General features: G+C 38.5%; 1 protein-coding gene across 1 annotated transcript; it reads right to left on the bottom strand.

The window, feature by feature from the left end:
- Positions 1–1,267: 1,267 nt before the first annotated feature.
- Positions 1,268–1,787, bottom strand: LOC118719895 (SUMO-conjugating enzyme UBC9-like). The gene has a single exon (XM_036439764.1). It carries the CDS (start codon positions 1,742–1,744, stop codon positions 1,268–1,270), a length of 477 nt encoding a protein of 158 aa, XP_036295657.1. The 5' UTR covers positions 1,745–1,787.
- Between the last annotated feature and the right edge of the window lie 16,889 nt (positions 1,788–18,676).

The following is an 18,676-nucleotide window of genomic DNA, read 5'->3' as shown; positions in this document are numbered from 1 at the left end:
TTTCAAAATATATTTTATTGATTTTTTTTACAGAGAGGAAGAGAGAGGGATAGAGAGTTAGAAGCATCAATGAGAGAGAAACATCAATGAGCTGCCTCCTGCATACCCCCTACTGGGGATGTGCCCGCAACCAAGGTACATGCCCTTGACCAGAATCGAACCTGGGACCCTTCATTTCCCAGGCAGATGCTCTATTCATTGAGCCAAACTGGTTAGGGCTCTCTGTAATTTTTTTTTTTTAATAGGAGGCAACAAACATGTATTTGAGATCAATAATGGCTATTGTGGAAGAACTGATTCAGACACTAGCCCAAATAATGCTCCTATTAGAAGGCAAAAACAATGGGTGGGTATTTATGATAAAGGAAAAACACACACAATTAAATCAATGGAAGGAAGGCATTTTTATTGGAACAAATAACATAACATAGTGATGCTAATTCTAAAGAATATTTAATTTTTAGTTTAGTTGCCATCAGTCCAGTAGTCACAATTCCTCTTGCATGTTACCTTTGCAAACAGATCTTGTGCAGAGGCTAGGGTATCCAATGATGCTTTAGGCCAAGTCCAAACGTTTTTACAACTTGTTTTAACATTACAAAGATGTGAGGCATAATACATTTAAGGCAGTTCCTCTGTCATGGCAGCTCTGGTTCCATTTTATTTTATTTTATTTTTATATAAACAGTGTATTTATTCTAAACAGCAACACAGACAAAACGCCATATAAACACAAAGGAAGTGATGTGAAAACAAAAGGCTGGCTGACTTTGGATCTGAGGCTTATAGCAACACAACCCAGGTTCTGCGGAGAGAAGGACAGAGGCCAAGGGAAGGGGACAGGCTGATGTCCTGTTCTTCCAGACGCCGGAGGGGAGTGCGGCTCTGACAGGGGAAGCACGCAGCACCTGCGAGCACAGGGAACTAGCTCCTCAGGGGCTCAGTAAAGTATAACAGTTTATCAGTTTACAGCAGTTGGAATACTGACATTAAATATTAAATATTAAAATGAAATAAATAATTAAAATAAAATATTAAAATAACAGCAAGTTTTACATAACAACATAGAAAAGACGGAAGGAAGAGACCATGTATGAACACGGCATCAGCAGGTGGAGAACCCTGTGCCAGCGGCGGAGACGGAAAATGGTGCCGCCTGCCTCCCCTGGTGACCAGTCACTGTACAGAGCGATGCCGGATCTGCAGAAGTTGGAAACTAGTTCTTGCCTACCGATCCCTTCCTTTTGATGTTGCCGCAGGTCGCTGCTTATGAGAGTGCGAACTCCTTGGCTTGTGCTCGAACCCTTCTCTCATATTCCGCTCTGTTCTGGTCGTAAAGCATGGAGGCCTCTGCTTGAGCCGGATCTTCAGTGTTTGGTTCATCCAGAAGGAGCTGTATTCCCAATAAGACCTGCTTGATGGTGATGGCCGGCTGCCAGTCCTTGTGTTCGTCGAGGATGGACAGGCACACGACTCCCGAAGGGTACACGTTGGGGTGGAAGAGCGGCGGCACAAACTGGCATGTGGGCGGCGAGAACGGATAGTCGTCCTTGAAGCTCAGGCGCAGTTTGAACAGGCCTCCCTCCCAGGCGGTCCCGCTCTTCCCGGGAACGGCGCACTTCCACTCCATGAGGTTCAACGTGCCGTCGGGGTTTTTGGTGGGGACAGCGACAAAACCAAATGGGTGGTCTTTTCTCCAAGCTTTCCTCTCCAGGGCGAGTCTGCGGAGGGCGATCCCCGACATGGTCAAAGTCCTAGGGCGGCTGCGGCCTGGCGAGCGAGGCGGACCAAGCAACAACGGCGATGGAGGCAGCGGTCACTTCCGGCCACTTCCGGTCACTTCCGGCTTCACTTCCTTTGTCTCGGGACTTCCCTCCCGAGCCCGCTCCGGGCAGCCCCAGCGCTCCAAGAGCTCTGGTTCCATTTTAATGTGGCTTTATTTATTTATTTGTTATTTACATATGCAAAAGAAAACTTATCCCCAGGATTTTTACTTGAGTGAATAAACTATGTTTACACTTCTATATAATAATCTTATATAATAAAGAGGTAATATCCAAATAGACCATCATGCCCTCACACAAGATGGCTGCCTCATGTGGTCATAAGATGGCCACCACAAGATGGCTGGCGGGGGGGGGGGGGGGGGGGGGGGGGGGGGGAGGGGGGGGGCAGTTGTAGGTGATCAGACCAGCCAGGAAGGGCAGTTAGGGGTGACAAGGCCAGCAGGGGAGGGCAGTTGGGGTGGATAAGGCCTGCAGGGGAGGGCAGTTGAGGGAAACCAGGAAACAGGGAGGGCAGTTAGGGGAGACCAGTCTGGCAAGGGAGGGCAGTTGGGGGCAACCATGCCTGCAGAGGAGGGCTGTTGTAGGGGACCATGCTTCGGGTGGGGGTGGGGGGGGGGGGGGGGGGGGGGGGGGGGCATTTGGGTGTGACCAGGACTTTAGGGGAAGGCAACTGGGGGTAACCATGCCAGCAGGGAAGGGCTTTTGGGGGCAATCAAGCGGGCATGGGAGGTCAGTTGAGGGCAATCAGGCTGGCAGGGGAGTAGTTAGGGGGTGATCAGGCTGGCAGGGGAGTAGTTAGGGGGTGATCAGGCTGGCAGGCAGACGCAGTTAGGGACAATCAACAGGCAGGCAGACAAGTGGTTAGCAGCCTGCAGTCCCAGATTGTGATAGGGGTATCCCCCAAGGGGTCACATATTGGAGAGGGTGCAGACTGGGCTGATAGACACCCCTACCCCAGTATACGAATTTTGTGCACTGGGCCTCTAGTAATTAATATTGGGAACCCATGAGAAGCTGGTTCCAGGAAAGAAATTCATTCAGTTCATAACATGCTAAGTTTGAGTTTCCAGAGAGACATCTAAGTGGCATATATCTTGTAGTTGAAAGTACATCTAAAACTATTTGGTTACCTCTGTGTGCCAGGTATTTTATATATTTACATTAATTTACATAAGGTTAGATATAAAGATTTAGGATTAATCAGTCTGGAGATGATGATGTTGTAAATAGCCAGAAAGGAACAGATACAACATATCTCATAAGAAAAGAATCTACTTGAGTTAGTAAGTGTCTATTTGGAGAAGTCTCCAATGCCTTCTGCCTAGGTTCCTGGGTAAACAATGCTGTTATTAACATTTACTACAAAAATAAAAATACTTTATATTTGTGCTGGTCCTTATATGTGTCAAAGTATTTTTCTTATTTTATTGGGAACTGGCTTGTCTGGTTTGACATTTAATGGTTTGAAGTGGCGTCAAAATGTCTGGTGTGAAAATATCCAAGAGGCAGCTGTTATACAGATTTGGAGTTAGTGATAAGATATGACTGCAGATATAGATTTGGGAGTCATCCACATAGATTAAGGTGACCAGATTTTAACATTGGTAAAGCAGGACACCATTGACTGGGGGTGGGGGCTTGAGTGGGGGAAGGTTCTAGATTAAAAATTTGGTCTATATGGAGCAACAAAATTTTTCATAGAATGCAAAAATAGTATTGTAATATATATATATATATATATATATATATATATATATATATATATATATATATATATATATATATATATTTAAATTCAACATAAGTACAATTTACAAATATAATAATTTTAAAAATTATGTATAGTATCATTTTATTCTTTGGCATATTTCTCATTTGTGTGAATTCTTTTTAGTAGATTGCTATCATTGTTTAAAAGATCATAAAATTTTTCACAAGAATTTGTTAAGTTATATTTCACATGTAAAATGGCTTTCAAAGTCTCAACCCTTAATTGTAATGTAAGTCGTAAGTGTCACTTTCAAGGCTGGCGCTAGACTTTTTGCCGCCACTATAAAATATAAATAATACAAGTACTGTCTGCTAAATTCAAGAAAATTTATGTATTTATGAAATAAATAAATAAATAAATTACTTACCAAAATTATCTGAATAGCTGATTTGTAATGACTTCACTTGTTTAACTAGCTTATTAGCATGCAGTACGTCATCTGAGAGACAGTTATGTGCGTCATCTGAGAGACAGTTACAAAATGTTTTTGTCTTTGTAAAATTTGATAAGCAGTTCTTGATAATCAAAATTTGATAATCAGTTCTCAACAATTATTCATTGTTATTATTAAAGTTTAACATTATAAAATTAACAAAAATAATATAAAACTCATATCCTGGCTAAATAGCCACATGGCCGCTGAAAACCATATATTCCCTTCCCATTCTCCTGCTGTTCCCTAGCTTGTTGTGCATTCTTTCCAAAAATAGGGACTTTTTAAAAAAGCCATGGGACCCAGGACAAATTATTAAAAATCAGGACTGTCCCACCAAAAGCAGGAAGTCTGGTCACCTTAAATTAGGGGCATAGAAAGGGAGTGGACTGACAGTTCTCAGGGGGTAAAGGATGTGTGGGGGGGTACAGGAAGAGATTGGACAAAAATCATAAACCTATGAATGAGGACAGGGGTGGGGGAAGGGAGAGGTAAAAGCAGAGGCTAGGGTGGGAACCAGGTGGAGGAGAGCTATGGGGGAAAAGGGAGAAACAATTGTAATAATCTGAAAAATAAAGATTTATTAAATTTTTTAAAAAAGAAGACTGTGGCCAAAAATAATAGAAAAAATTATCTTTATTCCTAAAAATACTACAGATGTCCCCTTTTTATTTTTGTTTTTTTCAAAATAACATTCACTTTAATATTTTGTACATATAAAACTAGCAAAAACATGTTTTTTCTAGCAATAACCTTAATAAGAATAAAAATCATGCAAATGACATATAAATAGTGAAATCTACATATTACTTCTTTAATCAAAATGTTAATGGTCATGAGACACTAAAGACCTCCGTCATCAATTTTTCAGAGCATTTAATTAAATATATATCATAACACAGTGAGTGGAGAGACATTTAGACTTGTCTTCTGGACAGAATGAATCTATTTCTGTAGTGTAGAAAGAAGCTTTATTTGAGTGGAATAAGCCTGTCAATGAGATGTCACCTGTTATCAGCTATCTATATATACTTGGGAGTTTAAAAGTGCCTAAGAGTTTAGATTGCAAGTCTTAAAAACCTGAAACTAAAAATGTCATTATAATCATAGAACTTCAAAGCTGGAAAAATCTCATTTTTAAATGTATAAAACAGTAGGTGAGTAATTAAAATATATATATTTTTAAATTTCATGGCAAAAGAATGATAGAAATATTACTTTAATCCAGACCTCTGGGGCCTATGCTCTTGACACCATGTTTCTCTTCAACATTTATTAAATCAAAGTGCACACAGATGTAGACGCATATTACTTCTGTCCTTTGAAGTTCTTCTGGTCGGACTAATTATAAAATTAACTTGTTAAAAGGGGAGTTCCCTTTTTAATTACGCAAGGTACAACGGACGCATACTCTTTCACTAGGACATGTCAGTATGTCACACCCAGCGGACATAATTTTATATTATTATTATTTTATTTATACTTAATTAAAATAAATGAAATTTATACTTTTTCGTTTATTTATATATAAAGAACAAAGGAAAATACAAAATTACAAGCAAATAGAAAAGAATACCAACAAAAAAAAGGAACCATCGAATTAAAAAATTATAAATTTTACAAACAGTTATAAAGATTACAAAAAATATATACCGTCCCTCTCAGGGCGCAACATATATTTCAAGGACGTATTCAAATATCCTACCCGTTCCCGATAGTGTTTATGTTTGATGTATTTATAGGTCCCGCTTGGTTAACAGGTTAAAATGAGATAGATTAACAGGAGAAATGACCTAACTTATTAAATGTGTACATATAAGTTTTCCAAAAGAATCTGAAATAGGAGGACAGATCATGTACCGTATTTTTCGGACCATAAGACGCACTTTTTCCCCCCCAGAAGTGGGGGGAAAAAGTCCCTGCGTCTTATGGTCCAAATATAGCCTACACATATACTTTAAAAAAAAAGTTTTTTTACTTGCCCGGCTCTGTGTGGTCTCTGTGTGCTTGCCCTGCTCTAAAATGGTTCTAAATGCTGCTCTTTACTTTACAGGGTTGATTACATGTGTTTATGACTGTGATGTTGGGTTTTAATGCACATAAAATATTTTAGGACACTATTTGTTTCAGAATCTTTTTGTCTTCATTTCCCTTCTCTAAAAACTGGTGTGTCTTATGGTCCGGAGCGTCTTATGGTCCGAAAAATACAGTATTTAAGGCTTATTCGTGATATTTTATGCAAAGGTTGAAGAAAGGGTAGGAAGGAAATTCACAAGGAGATGGAAAAGCAAACATTTGGTTAATGATTGCTTGATGGGCCATCTTTAACAATGGGACACAGATAGAACTTTTATCAAAGGGGTATTGTTTGATTTTTCCCTATTTATCACACCTGGTTCATATCCTATATAATAAAAGCCTAATATGCAAATTTCCCCCTCCACCAAGAGTTCAACAAGTTCGACTGCTTGCTATGACGTTCTCTGACCACCAGGGGGTGGGGCAGAACATGGTGGGTGTCAGCAATGCTGTGCTGGCAGCAGGCAGTAGAGAAGGCACTGAGTGGGACTGCAGTGGGATGGTGGAGCAGGTGAATGGGCGGTGCCAGGCCAAGGCGGGTGTGACCAGGGTCTGATGAGCAGAGGCTGTGGGGGGCGGGAGTTATTTAAGTTAATATAGGCAGGCACTAAGAGAGCCATTTGGGAGGCCCAGTCTAGATTGATTGTCCCGCAGACAGTGACCATATATTCCCTTCCTCTTTCTAAAGAATACCCTTCAACATTTCATGTAAGACTGATATGGTGGTGATGGACTTTTTTAGCTTGTTCTTATGTGTAAAGCTCTCTATCTGACCTTCAATTCTAAATGATAGCTTTGCTGGGTAGAGTAATCTTGGTTGTATGTCCTGAGCACCAGGGCTTCCCTGGCACATGATCTCTGGTGTCCAAGGGGAGGGTTGCAGGGGGAGTGAAAGCTAGGGAACAGCAGGAGAATGTGTACTTATTGTCATTTATTGTTCATGTTTTTATATTGTATGTCCTTGATATTCATCATTTTTAATATTTCTTGCCACTCCCTTCTGGTCTGCAGTTTCTATTGAGTAATTAGTTGACAGTCATATGTGTGCTCCCTTGTAGGTAACTAACTCTTTTCTCTTGCTGCTTTTAAGATTCTCTCTTTGTTTTTAACCTTTGGCATTTCAGTTATCAAGTGTCTTGTTGTGATCCTCTTTGGATTTCTCTTGTTTGGGACTCTCCGTGCTTCCTAGACTTGTAAGTCTATTTATTTTACCAGGTAGGGAAAGTTTTCTGTCATTATTTCTTCAAATAATTTTTCAATTTCTTGCTAACTTCTCTTATCTTTCTGGCACACCCATAATGTGAATGTTGTTATTCTTGAAGTTGTCCCAGAGGCTTCTTACATTATATTCATATTTTTTATTCTTTTTTATTTTTGCTCTTCTGATTTCATGTTTTCTGCTTCCTCATATTCCAAATCATTGATTTGAATCTCAGAATCCTCGACTCTACTGCTGAATCCATGTAAATGTTTATTTTTTTATTTTTTTAAATATATATTTTATTGATTTTTTTACAGAGAGGAAGAGAGAGGGATAGAGAGTTAGAAACATTGATGAGAGAGAATCATCGATCAGCTGCCTCTTGCACGCCCCTGACTGGGGATGTGTCCACAACCAAGGTACATGCCTCTGACCAGAATCGAACCTGGGACCTTTCAGTCCGCAGGCTGATGCTCTATCCACTGAACCAAACCAGTTTTGGCCATGTAAATGTTTATTTATTTAAGTTAGTATATGCTTAATTTCTGACTGGTCCTTTGTCATGTCTTTGAATTTCTCACTAAGGTACTTGAAAGTCTCATTTAGTCCTTTTAAGCTATCATTAAGATTCTTAAGCATCCTTATAAGAATTGTTTTGAACTCTGTATCTAATAGTTTGTTTGCTCCTGTTATATTTAGGTTTTCTTCTGTTCTTTTATTTGTGATATGTTTCTTTGTTTCTGCATTTTGTTTGCTTCCCTGTTTTTGTTTCTATGTATTAAGTAGAGCTTCTATGTCTCCTGAAATTGGTAGAATGGCCTAGTGTAGTAAGTGTCCTGTTGGGCCAAGTGGCTCCCTAGTAACCTGAACTGGGCACTTTAGGTGTGACCTTCTATGGGCTGTGTTCACAGTGTTATTGTGTTGAGTCTTGATTGCTATTGGCTTCATAGAAAGGAAGTGACCTCCAGGCCAATTGCCTGTGAGTACTAGCTGTGACTACAGTGGGAGATCTGCTGTGTAGAAGACATCACTATGGAGTAGGACTTTCTACAGAGTAGCTTTGGTGCTCACTGAGTCTGCCCCTTAAGTGTGTCACAAATTGATGTATAGAGTTGTAATATGGTATGGTCTGAATCTGTACACTGGGTGTACTGGCTCTCAGCCTCTTGCAAGGTGCAGTGTCAGCCACTGCCTAGGATCACCTGACAGGAGATACAAAGTGACCTGCTACTTGTGCTGGGCTTTGAATTGTTCAGGTGAAGGCAAACTTTGAAGCAAGGCAGGCAGCTGACAGTACTGGGTCTTACACTTCTTATTGATAGGTATGGGGTATGTTGGCACCAGCTGATATTTAAGGGATTTTTAGGAAAGTCTGAGGCCTGAGGCAGGATAAGCCATTCATCTGGAAAAGCCATTGAAAATAGCTTTGGTGATACTGAAAATTGTTGTGTGGGATCTCAGGGAACCACCATGGTAGAGCAAACAGTATGAGCCAGGCTGATGGGAACTCAGATACGGCTGTCAGTAGGCTCTGTGATGGAAGTAAGTCTCAACATAGGAACAATGACCCCTGGGAGAAGCTCTGTCTGGGAAAAAGCTGTCCCTGTGTTCTTCCTCTGATACCAGACAATCCAGTCCCCCCCCCCCATATGTCCCTGGATCCCCCCAAGATGCTGCCCCATCATTGGAGCAAAAGGGAGCAGGGCTCTATAAGCCCAGGCACCAGCCCATTAAGAAGAACTGCCTGCGTCTCCAGCAGCCTCAATGTCACACAGCCACAATCCCCATTGGTGTTTTCACCCGAAGTTACAGGGACTTCTCTTCTCAGATCTGGAACCCTGGACTGGGAGTCTGGAATAATGTTGGACTCCTTGTTCCTCATGGGAATCCTCCACAGCTGAAATACCACTCCTGATTAAAAACACATCACATGTGGGTATCAGACCAGCCCTTGTACCAGTCTCAATGTGCTTTCTTTTTTCACTTCTCTAGTTGTAGGACTTCCATTCAGCCAGATTTGAAGTGGCTCCAAATGATGTATGTTCTGTATTTTAGTTGTAATTTTGAATTTTGGAGGTGGTGAGTGCAAATGTTTACATACATCACCATCTTGTTCTTTTCTATTTATTTATCTTTATTGTGAAAGTATTACAGATGTTCCTTTTTATCCCCAGTAACCTGCCTCCACCCCTCGTCTTCCCCCTACACCAGGCCTTCACCACACTATTGTCTGTGTCCCTGGGTTATGTCTCTATGCATGTAAGTTCTTTGATTAATCTCTTATCACTCACCCCTTCCCTCTTAGATTCATTAGTCTGTTCTATGCCTCTATGTCTATTGAACTATTTTGTTCGTCAGTGTATTTTGTTCATTAGATTCCACATATGAGTGATATCTCACAAGTGATACTTGTCTTTCTCTGACTAGCTTATTTCATTTAGCACAATACTTTCCAAGTCTTTCCATGTTGTCTCAAAGTATAAGAGATGATCCTATTTTACAGCTGCATAATATTTTACTGTGAGTGTATCACAACTTTTTTTTTTTAATCCACACATCTACTAAAGGGCACTTGGGCTGTTTCCTCCCAAGTATTTCATTTATATTTCAAAAATGGAAGAGATGGGACAAACTATATCTGAAATCATACAATTTTTGTGGCAATTTTAGAAAGAGGGAACACATCCAAATTAATTCTTTATAATGTTCTATAAAGTATTTTGACTATTTATTCTTTATATTTGCGTTGTTCTTTTATTGAGGACAGGGTATAAGACTTATTTTATTTAGCATGATAAGATGTGCATTCTTCTGCTATTCCTCCTGAACCTTGTGCCAGTACTACAGCTTGTCCTTATGGGCAGCTGCTTGCCTCAATGAAGCCCAAGTGAAGGGTTTTTGTCTTTTTCACCCATGGGAGGAGGGTTCCCTTCATGTCTGTGTTCAAGAGGACCTGTGGCCAAGCCTCCTGCACCATATCCTCTTCCTAAAGAAGTTGTCTTCTTTCTCCCTGTCTTGTTTTGGGGGTTCATGGATCTCGCTTCCCTTTCCTGGTCATCTCCCTGATAGCTATATCCATGATAGATGTGGAAGGCACCTTGCCAGAGTTCTTGGCCATATCCCACAGGTACCTGACTCTTAGAGCTTTGAGCAGATCCAAGTTGGGAGACTACCTTCAGGAGTCACTTCACATCCACTTTGGCAGCTAGTGGATTCCATTATGAAGAATATTTTTTCTCTAGAATTTGGCTAATAATGATGGTTATTCTCTCTTCTTTTCCCCAAAAAAGAAGTGATCAATTCATCAGGCATAACAAAGACATGAGATCCTTCAAGGCCTTCTCATACCTTAGAATGGGGTCTTTAGCAAACTAAAACCATTAGACTGACCATCTATTTTTGTAAATAAAGTTTTATTAGAGCACAGTCAAACACATTGATTTAATATTTTGCATGGCTGCTTTCAAAGGCAGAGTTGAAATAGTTGCTATAGTAACCATATTGCTGGAAGCCTACAATTTTTGCTGTCTGGCCATTTAAGAAAAAGTGTGCCAAGCCCTGTTTTGGAAAACAAAATCTAAACCTCCCAACTTAAAAAAAAATTTTTTTTCATATTTGTCTGTCTAGTATCTAATTCCTCCATTCATCCTTATTTGTTTGGGATAAACCCACTGTGTGTTGTTTCTAATGAGAAGAGCCAAACTTAGGCTTGATCAAAGCTTCTCACCTAGAAGACTGAACGTTGTGCAAAATGCTGCAGCAATGAGAGATAGCCAGAATTATTTCATAGCATTTATGTTGGTAGTGTCCTGAACATTAATCAGAGGCAGTTTGGCAAAATTATTCCTGTTAGAGGAAGGCTTTCTATATTCCTGTCTGTCATCTGCCAAAATGTTTTGGTTCTTCTCCAACACCATAACAGTTCTATGAGCCCCTGATGTTCTTCAAAAAATCCTTTGGAAGTTAGAGACAAATTTGGTTTCTATTATTTGCTACCATAAACATCCTACCAATAACATACATGTAGTATAAAAATACTCTACTAATTTGGTACCTGTTCAGAGTTATTGTTCAGGGATATATACAACTCCAGGAGATGTCATTTACTCGATACATCAGTATTCAGCATTGTGCAGTGCCCCAATCTTCATAGTAGTAAAAGGCTGCTATGTATATGCACATCTTTCTAGCTCCCCTTCAATTATCTTACATCCATGCTCTATAACTGAGTCAATTCCAAAAATACTTTTCCTATCTAGACAAGCCATGGTATTACACAGTCTTTTCTGATCACATTGAAAGTAATTCTAGGGACAAAACAGGCAGGTTTAGGGAATAAAGAGTGGTCCATGGAGGAGGAGTGCATATGTGAAGGACAGAGGTATCTCCTGCCTGAGCAATTAAGGCAGTTATAAGGTAGATCAAAAGCAGCCCTGACCTAAGCATCTTGGTGGACTCCAAAATGCTTATCTTACTTGTAAAAAGGATAGAGAAATGTCATAGGATAAGGGGATAGGAATACATATATTCACAGAGAATAAAGAGAAATCATAGGATGATGGTAAAAGGAAACATATTTTCACAGAGAATTAATAAATGTTTCAAGATAAGGGAAGAGAAAGAGGGGGGCATCACCTGGGCCTTGGCCTTTCAAACTGATACTGTGTAACAAAATAACCAATGAGGAGAGCTTTGGGGTCCTAAATTAATGAAAGGTCCAATTAGAAAGGATCAGGTTCAATATTTGCAAATAATACCACTGATAAAGGTTTAATCTCCAACATTTACAGACACCTTATAGAACTAAATAAAAGGAAAATGAATGATCCAATTAAAAAATGGGCAATGGACCTAAATAGAATATTTTCAAAAGAAGACAGAAGGAAGGCCAAAAGGCACATGAAAACATGCTCAAAGTCACTAATCATCTGGGAGATGCAAATCAAAACAACAATGTGGTACCATCTCACACTTGTCAGAATGGCCAACATCAACAAATCAACAAACGACAAGTGTTGGCGAGGTTGCGGAGAAAAAGGAACCCTCATGCACTGCTGCTGGGAACGCAGACTGGTGCAACCACTGTGGAGAACAGTGTGGAGTTTCCTCAAAAAACTGAAAATGGAACTCCCATTTGACCCAGTAATCCCACTCCTAGGAATATATCCCAAGAAACTAGAAACACCAATCAGAAAGGATATATGCACCCCTATGTTCATAGCAGCACAATCTACAATAGCCAGAATTTGGAAACAGCCTAGGTGCCCCTCGGCAGATGATTGGATAAAAAAACGATGGTACATCTACACAATGGAATACTATGCTGCCATAAAAAAGAAGGAATTCTCATCATTTGCAGCAACCTGGATGGAATTGGAGAACATCATGCTGAGTGAAATAAGCCAATCAATGAAAGAGAAACACCACATGACCTCACTCATTTATGGATAATAAAGAACATTATAAACTGATGAACCAAAAGATAGATATAGAGACAGTAAAGCAAAAAGCAGACTGTCAAATTACAGTGGGGTTGGGAGGAAGATCTGGGGGAGATAATAGATCAACTGAAGGACTTGTATACATGCATATAAGTACAACCAATGGACATAAAACTCTGTGGAGGGAGGGTATGCATGGGAGGGAGGGAGGAGGGCAAAAAAAATCAATAAAATGTATTTTTAAAAAAAAGAAAGAAAGGGTCAGGTTCAAACAAAGACCCACAGCATATATAAACTAGAGACAAAGTGACATGAAGAAGGATTTTTTTCCCAATGAGAGAGAGGGAGAGAGGGAGAGAGGGAGAGAGGGAGAGAAAGAGAGAGAGAGAGAGAGAGAGAGAAAGAGAGAGAGAGAGAGAGAGAGAGAGAGAGAGAGAGAGAGAGAGAGAATTTTTTTCCATTTGAGGCCCTTCCCCAGGGGTCCCCTTTTCGGGACACCTCTGCCCAGATAAAAAATTTATATGCATCCAATAAACTTCTGCATTTTTATTTAAAAAATGTTAGTACACAAATTTATTCTTCATCTTCATCAGACAAGAACCTTGGAGAAGAAATCTGTACCCTGAACCCCACATTTCAAAATTATTCCCAATGCCAAATGCATACTTTTCAGTTTGTTCATCTGACAAAGTCCTGTTCATCCTTTAATACTCTTCTCAAATGTCACCTCTACTGTAAGACTTTCCTGTCACATCATCCTCCTGCCATTCACTCTAGATGTTAATAATAAATGACTTTATCAAAAGTATACATAGCACTGTGTACATTTCTGTTAGCTCATCTCACAATGGTTTTGTTAGTCTCATGTACTAACCTGTGTGCTTTCTGAGAAACAGATTTTTCTAATTGTGGCCTAGTGGAGGAGAACTTTATACATAGTTGCTTAAATGCCTATCTCTTTGTGGGCTATATTGTATTCTTTAACACTCATCATTCACTGAATGAATCAAGTTATTTAATACTTGAGAATTCTCAGTCCCCCATGATCCCATATATCCAAATGAAGCAATATTTACTTCTTTCTACCAGATATCAAATTAAAAACAAATCCCAGCTCAATGAGAAAAGGCTTTATTCAAAAGGGTAATTTCACCCTAACTGGTTTGGCTCAGTGGATAGAGGGTTGGCCTGTGGACTGAAGGATCCCAGTTGAGATTCTGGGCAAGGGCGTGTACTTTGGTTGTGGGCACATTCCCCAGTAGGGAGTGTGCAAGAGGCAGCTGAATTGATGTTTATAACTCTCTATCCCTCTCCCTTCCTCTCTGTAAAAAAATCAATAAAATATATTTAAAACAAAACAAACAAACAAAAACAAACAAAAGGTGCCAAAACCGGTTTGGCTCAGTGGATAGAGCATTGGTCTGTGGATTGAGAGATCACAGGTTTGATTCCGGTCAAGAGCATGTGGATTGGTTGTGGGCACATCCTCGGTGGGAGGTGTGCAGGAGGCAGCTGGTCAGTGTTTCTCTCTCATTGATGTTTCTAGCTCTCTATACCTCTCTCTTCCTCTCTGTAAAAAAATCAATAAAATATATTTTTAAATAAATAAATAAATAAATAAATAAAGTTTAAAAAAAGAAAAGAAACTGTGAAAAAAAAACACAAAAGGGTAATTTCGCAAAAGGATTTATTGCAATAGAGTGAGGAGGACTATTGCAATAGGGAGAAATCTGTGACCATATGATTTTCAAACCTCTAAAAGGTTAGGCAAAAAGGGTTTTTCTTCTATTGGGGGGATTAAGCAAGGTTAGAAAATATAAGATGTGAGGAAGTGGAATGAAAGAGTGGGTTGATTGGATAGCAGATCAGAGAATATTACACCCTGAAATCAGCCTATTCTCAAAAGAGATTTTACGTTGACTGAGGCTGACAGTGATTCAGAGTTCTGGAGCCTGGAAGAAGGAATAAAACTAACTATAGTTTGATTATTTAGCATTTTGTTTTAATTGATTAATAGGCAAATGGTTCATCTGATAATTTATGAGAATAAAGTAGAAATTTGCAGGGTCTTTGTCTGGCTTTGCCATAGGTAAGGAGGCATTTGTAAGTGTGTGTGTGTGTGTGTGTGTGTGTGTGTGTGTGTGTTATTTAAATCATATGTGTAAGGGTGGTTCTTTGCAATAAGCTATTTTCCATGACACAGAAAAAGGCTTCAGAATAGGCCTTTTGAAGATGTACCACTTTTGAATGTAAATTATTTTGAGTTGAAGGCAATTGAGACCGTGTAGGCTCAAGAGAACTTCACCTTGTCCTTAAGACCTGTCTATAGGGCAGGGCAAACTTCTAATTACTTAACATTTGTTTTTGTTTTTGTTTTTGTTTTTGTTTTTTATGTCCTTCAAATGACCTCCCTACCCTCTGAAGCCCCATGGTGCCTTACCTCATTTTCAGCTCAGAATGTCATATATAACTCATTTTAACTTCATCTCATGTATGTGGGGTTCACAAGTAGATATATAATTTTGGTTATTTTCTCTTGTTAATCTGTCTCATGTTAATTTGATATTTTGACCACCTGAAAGAAATTGGAAGAGTAAAGGAAATGTTCTTATCCACACAGAGCTCCAGTAAAATTCTACATTTTCACCAATAATAATGTTTTCAGTATTGAAGGAGAAAATTAGATCTACATAAAGCTTTATTTTCTTTTTCAGTGGTAGTTACATAGCCAATAATGCATCTACTTGTTAAATTTAGTTATCTTTTATCTCAAAGCGTTCTTCAAATCAAATAGGTCAAGCACATTTTTATAAAGAACCGAATATTGCTTTCCTGCCTAAATCAGAGTAGGAACTGAATATCATTGATGTATCATATTTCTTTCAAGCTACAAAGTCACCTTCATTCACTTGATAATACTGTAGAGGGTACAATTCTACTTCAAACAAAGCTTGAATGAAAGACTAAGAACTTTATTAAAACATACCTAGCTAATACCTAAATGTATATTATCAGTGATTCATATCTACCTTTCAGAACAAAGGTGTTTTTTTTTTTTAATCTTTTTAAAAGAGGGATTTCTTATTTGTCACTTTGCTTTCTTTTTCAATTAATCCTAACTGCATTTCATGTGGGAAAATGTGTTTGAAGAGATGAAACTATAAATGAGTCCAGCATTATTGTTATATCTTCCTGCATTAAAATTTTATTGTAAGGCTAAGGCAAGAAAGGGAAAGATAGTAAGTTGAGAGAAAACTGCTGGGGAAATTAGCAAGCATTGTTAAAAATAAGTAACAGAGAAAAAAGTAGCAAGTTTCAAGTTACTCTCTTGAAAGTCACATATAGTACTGGAAAGACTAAGGAACTATTTGGGATATACACAAGCTATTTGAAACACAACTTTTTAAAAAATATATTTTATTGATTTTTTTTTACAGAGAGGAAGAGCGAGGGATAGAGAGTTAGAAACATCGATGAGAGAGAATCATCGATCAGCTGCCTCTTGCACACCACCTACTTGGGATGTGCCTGCAACCAAGGTACATGCCCTTGACCGGAATCAAACCCGGGACCCTTCAGTCCGCAGGCCGACGCTCTATCCACTGAGCCAAACTGGTTTTGGCAAAACACAACTTTTTAAAACCTAAGCAAATTTTATTGTAACCATGAACTTAATTGTACTTTCAAAACCTTTTAGTGTTCTTGATGCCATTAGTACCAAGATGAAGGAGGCCCTTCTTCCTATTTGTTTACCTCTCCCTCCCCTTCCTTGTACTATGATATGTGTAATTTTACCCTTCCTTTTCACCCTTCTTTCATTCCACTTTTCATCAATATCTTACTTTCAATATCAATAATGGCTTTATAATTCTTGACTATGATATGTGTAATTTTACCCTTCCTTCTCACCCTTCTTTCATTCCACTTTTCATCAATATCTTACTTTCAATATCAATAATGGCTTTATAATTCTCGAATTCGAAGGTTTTTCTTCTCATTTACTTTAAAAGCTCAATTGCTTTTGATATTTTGCTGCCCATGATGGACTATTACCTTTTCCCTTGAATTGTATGACTATGTATTACCTTATTACTCTTCTTAGTTATTAAATGAATAAGTTTATAACCTTAAGTGCTTCCTTTTAATTTTTCAAATGTTATTATTTTGGGAATTCACCAAACTTCTATATTTTATCTTCTGTCCTTCCTTCTCCATCAGAATAATATTTAATTTTATGTTTCCAAATAAAGTCTGCTATTGGATTGGTTGGTACCTTGATTGCAAATAGATCTGGTATTTATATCATTTACTCTCACTAAAGGTTCAGCTTTGTGTTTCTAACTGCCTTCTAATATATAAAAATGAAAGTCTAGTTGTTCCTTCAAAGATAGCTAGTGAAAATCATCACAATGAGCTTAAGAAAATAAAAATTTAAATGCACTCTCATAGTTTCTTGTACATGTATATAGTGTGAAAACCAACACATTTCCATACATAGGCATATGTACTAGCAGATTCTGTGCCCCATTTATTCAGTTTCCTCTAGGGTCAGATAATGACAGTTGAAGATGTTCACAAAATGATAATTGAGTATATGAGACAGAATCTTAGTTTTAAACAATGTGATCTGACTTTGCTAACTTTAAGAAGAAAATAAATATAACGTTATAAAGTATTGTAGTTTACAGAATTGCTTGGAGAATCAGAGAACTATGGGTCAGGGAAAAAAATGTCTCAACTCATTTTGCAGTCTGATTTGATAGAGATATGATTGCTATTTCTGCTGGACCAATTGATTACTCTGCAGATCATAATGCTGAGCTCACAACACAGAACATTAGATGCTGATGCTTTTGGAAATCGGATGTTGCTTCCACAACTGTTCTTTTGTGTGACCAGAATAGATTCTGCAATTGCCATTTTTCACTCAGAAACTTCTAATTCCAAATCTGGAACATATGCATCTAACTGATAGAATCTGGTCCCTGTGTCACTGCCCTACTTTTTACCACTGAGCCACTAATACAAGTTACACTGCCCTACTTTCAAAGGAGGCTGAGAAAAGAAGTACTTGAGATTCTTAGCTTCTATAGTGGTAGGTGATTTGCCTTATAAAGTGGGATATTCCAAAACATAGGGAATGGATGTTGTTCATGGGACTTATTGCTGACTTTTTGGCAGATCTGGGTCTTGCCAATATACTTAGGATAAATTCTATGTACTGAGCTGCAGGTCCTCTGATCATGATGCCATCAAAAGAATTTGAGTGTGATGTCAGATGGTTAAGGTCTCTATGAGCTAAGCTGGAATATAGAGTAAAAATTTTGAGGCAAGACAGCAAAATATTGTCTTTTGAGTTGCAAGCAAATTGTCCTGATGTTCTCAGCTTTTTAGAGTAAAGGAATCAAAGCATGTGCCCAGTCAATAGCTATTGTTTCCCTTAGAAAGTAAAGCAGTCTCCTTAGACCTATTGATTTATTCTAGTAAGGAGATCACATACAGAACAAAGGCCTTGATTTACTTTATCAAATTTATAACAATCCTTTGTTGTATTCTGAAATACTCTGACTTCTGCAGTAGACAACTTAAAAAGTTAAAAAGAAATATGATAAACATCATTAATCCTGAATCTGTCAAATCTTCCATAGTGAAACTAATCACTGTGATTCTCTTTGGGATGTAGTCATGCTTTTAACATATGTTATAGTAGATAGAAAAAGATCCATGGACTTTCAGCAAGCCCTTTCTAATAAACAATATTCTCTCAGAACCAGCCAAGATGGTGATTCTGCTTGTGATTGAGTATACCGCTTTAATGATATACTAAGAAGCTAATAAAATATCTATGGAATTTTTGGGACCCTACTAATACTACTGTGAGACCTACTTAAGTCAAAATGATATTTATTATCTCATTTTCTTAAGTATTTACCCTGATCAGGGGGCAGTAGTGTTGTTTGGATG

The sequence above is a fragment of the Pipistrellus kuhlii genome, unplaced genomic scaffold (genome assembly GCF_014108245.1).
Source record: "Pipistrellus kuhlii isolate mPipKuh1 unplaced genomic scaffold, mPipKuh1.p scaffold_m20_p_16, whole genome shotgun sequence".
Classification (NCBI taxonomy): Eukaryota; Metazoa; Chordata; class Mammalia; order Chiroptera; family Vespertilionidae; genus Pipistrellus; species Pipistrellus kuhlii.
Note: the sequence above shows the minus strand (reverse complement) of the source record. Positions and strands in the feature narration are given on the sequence as shown.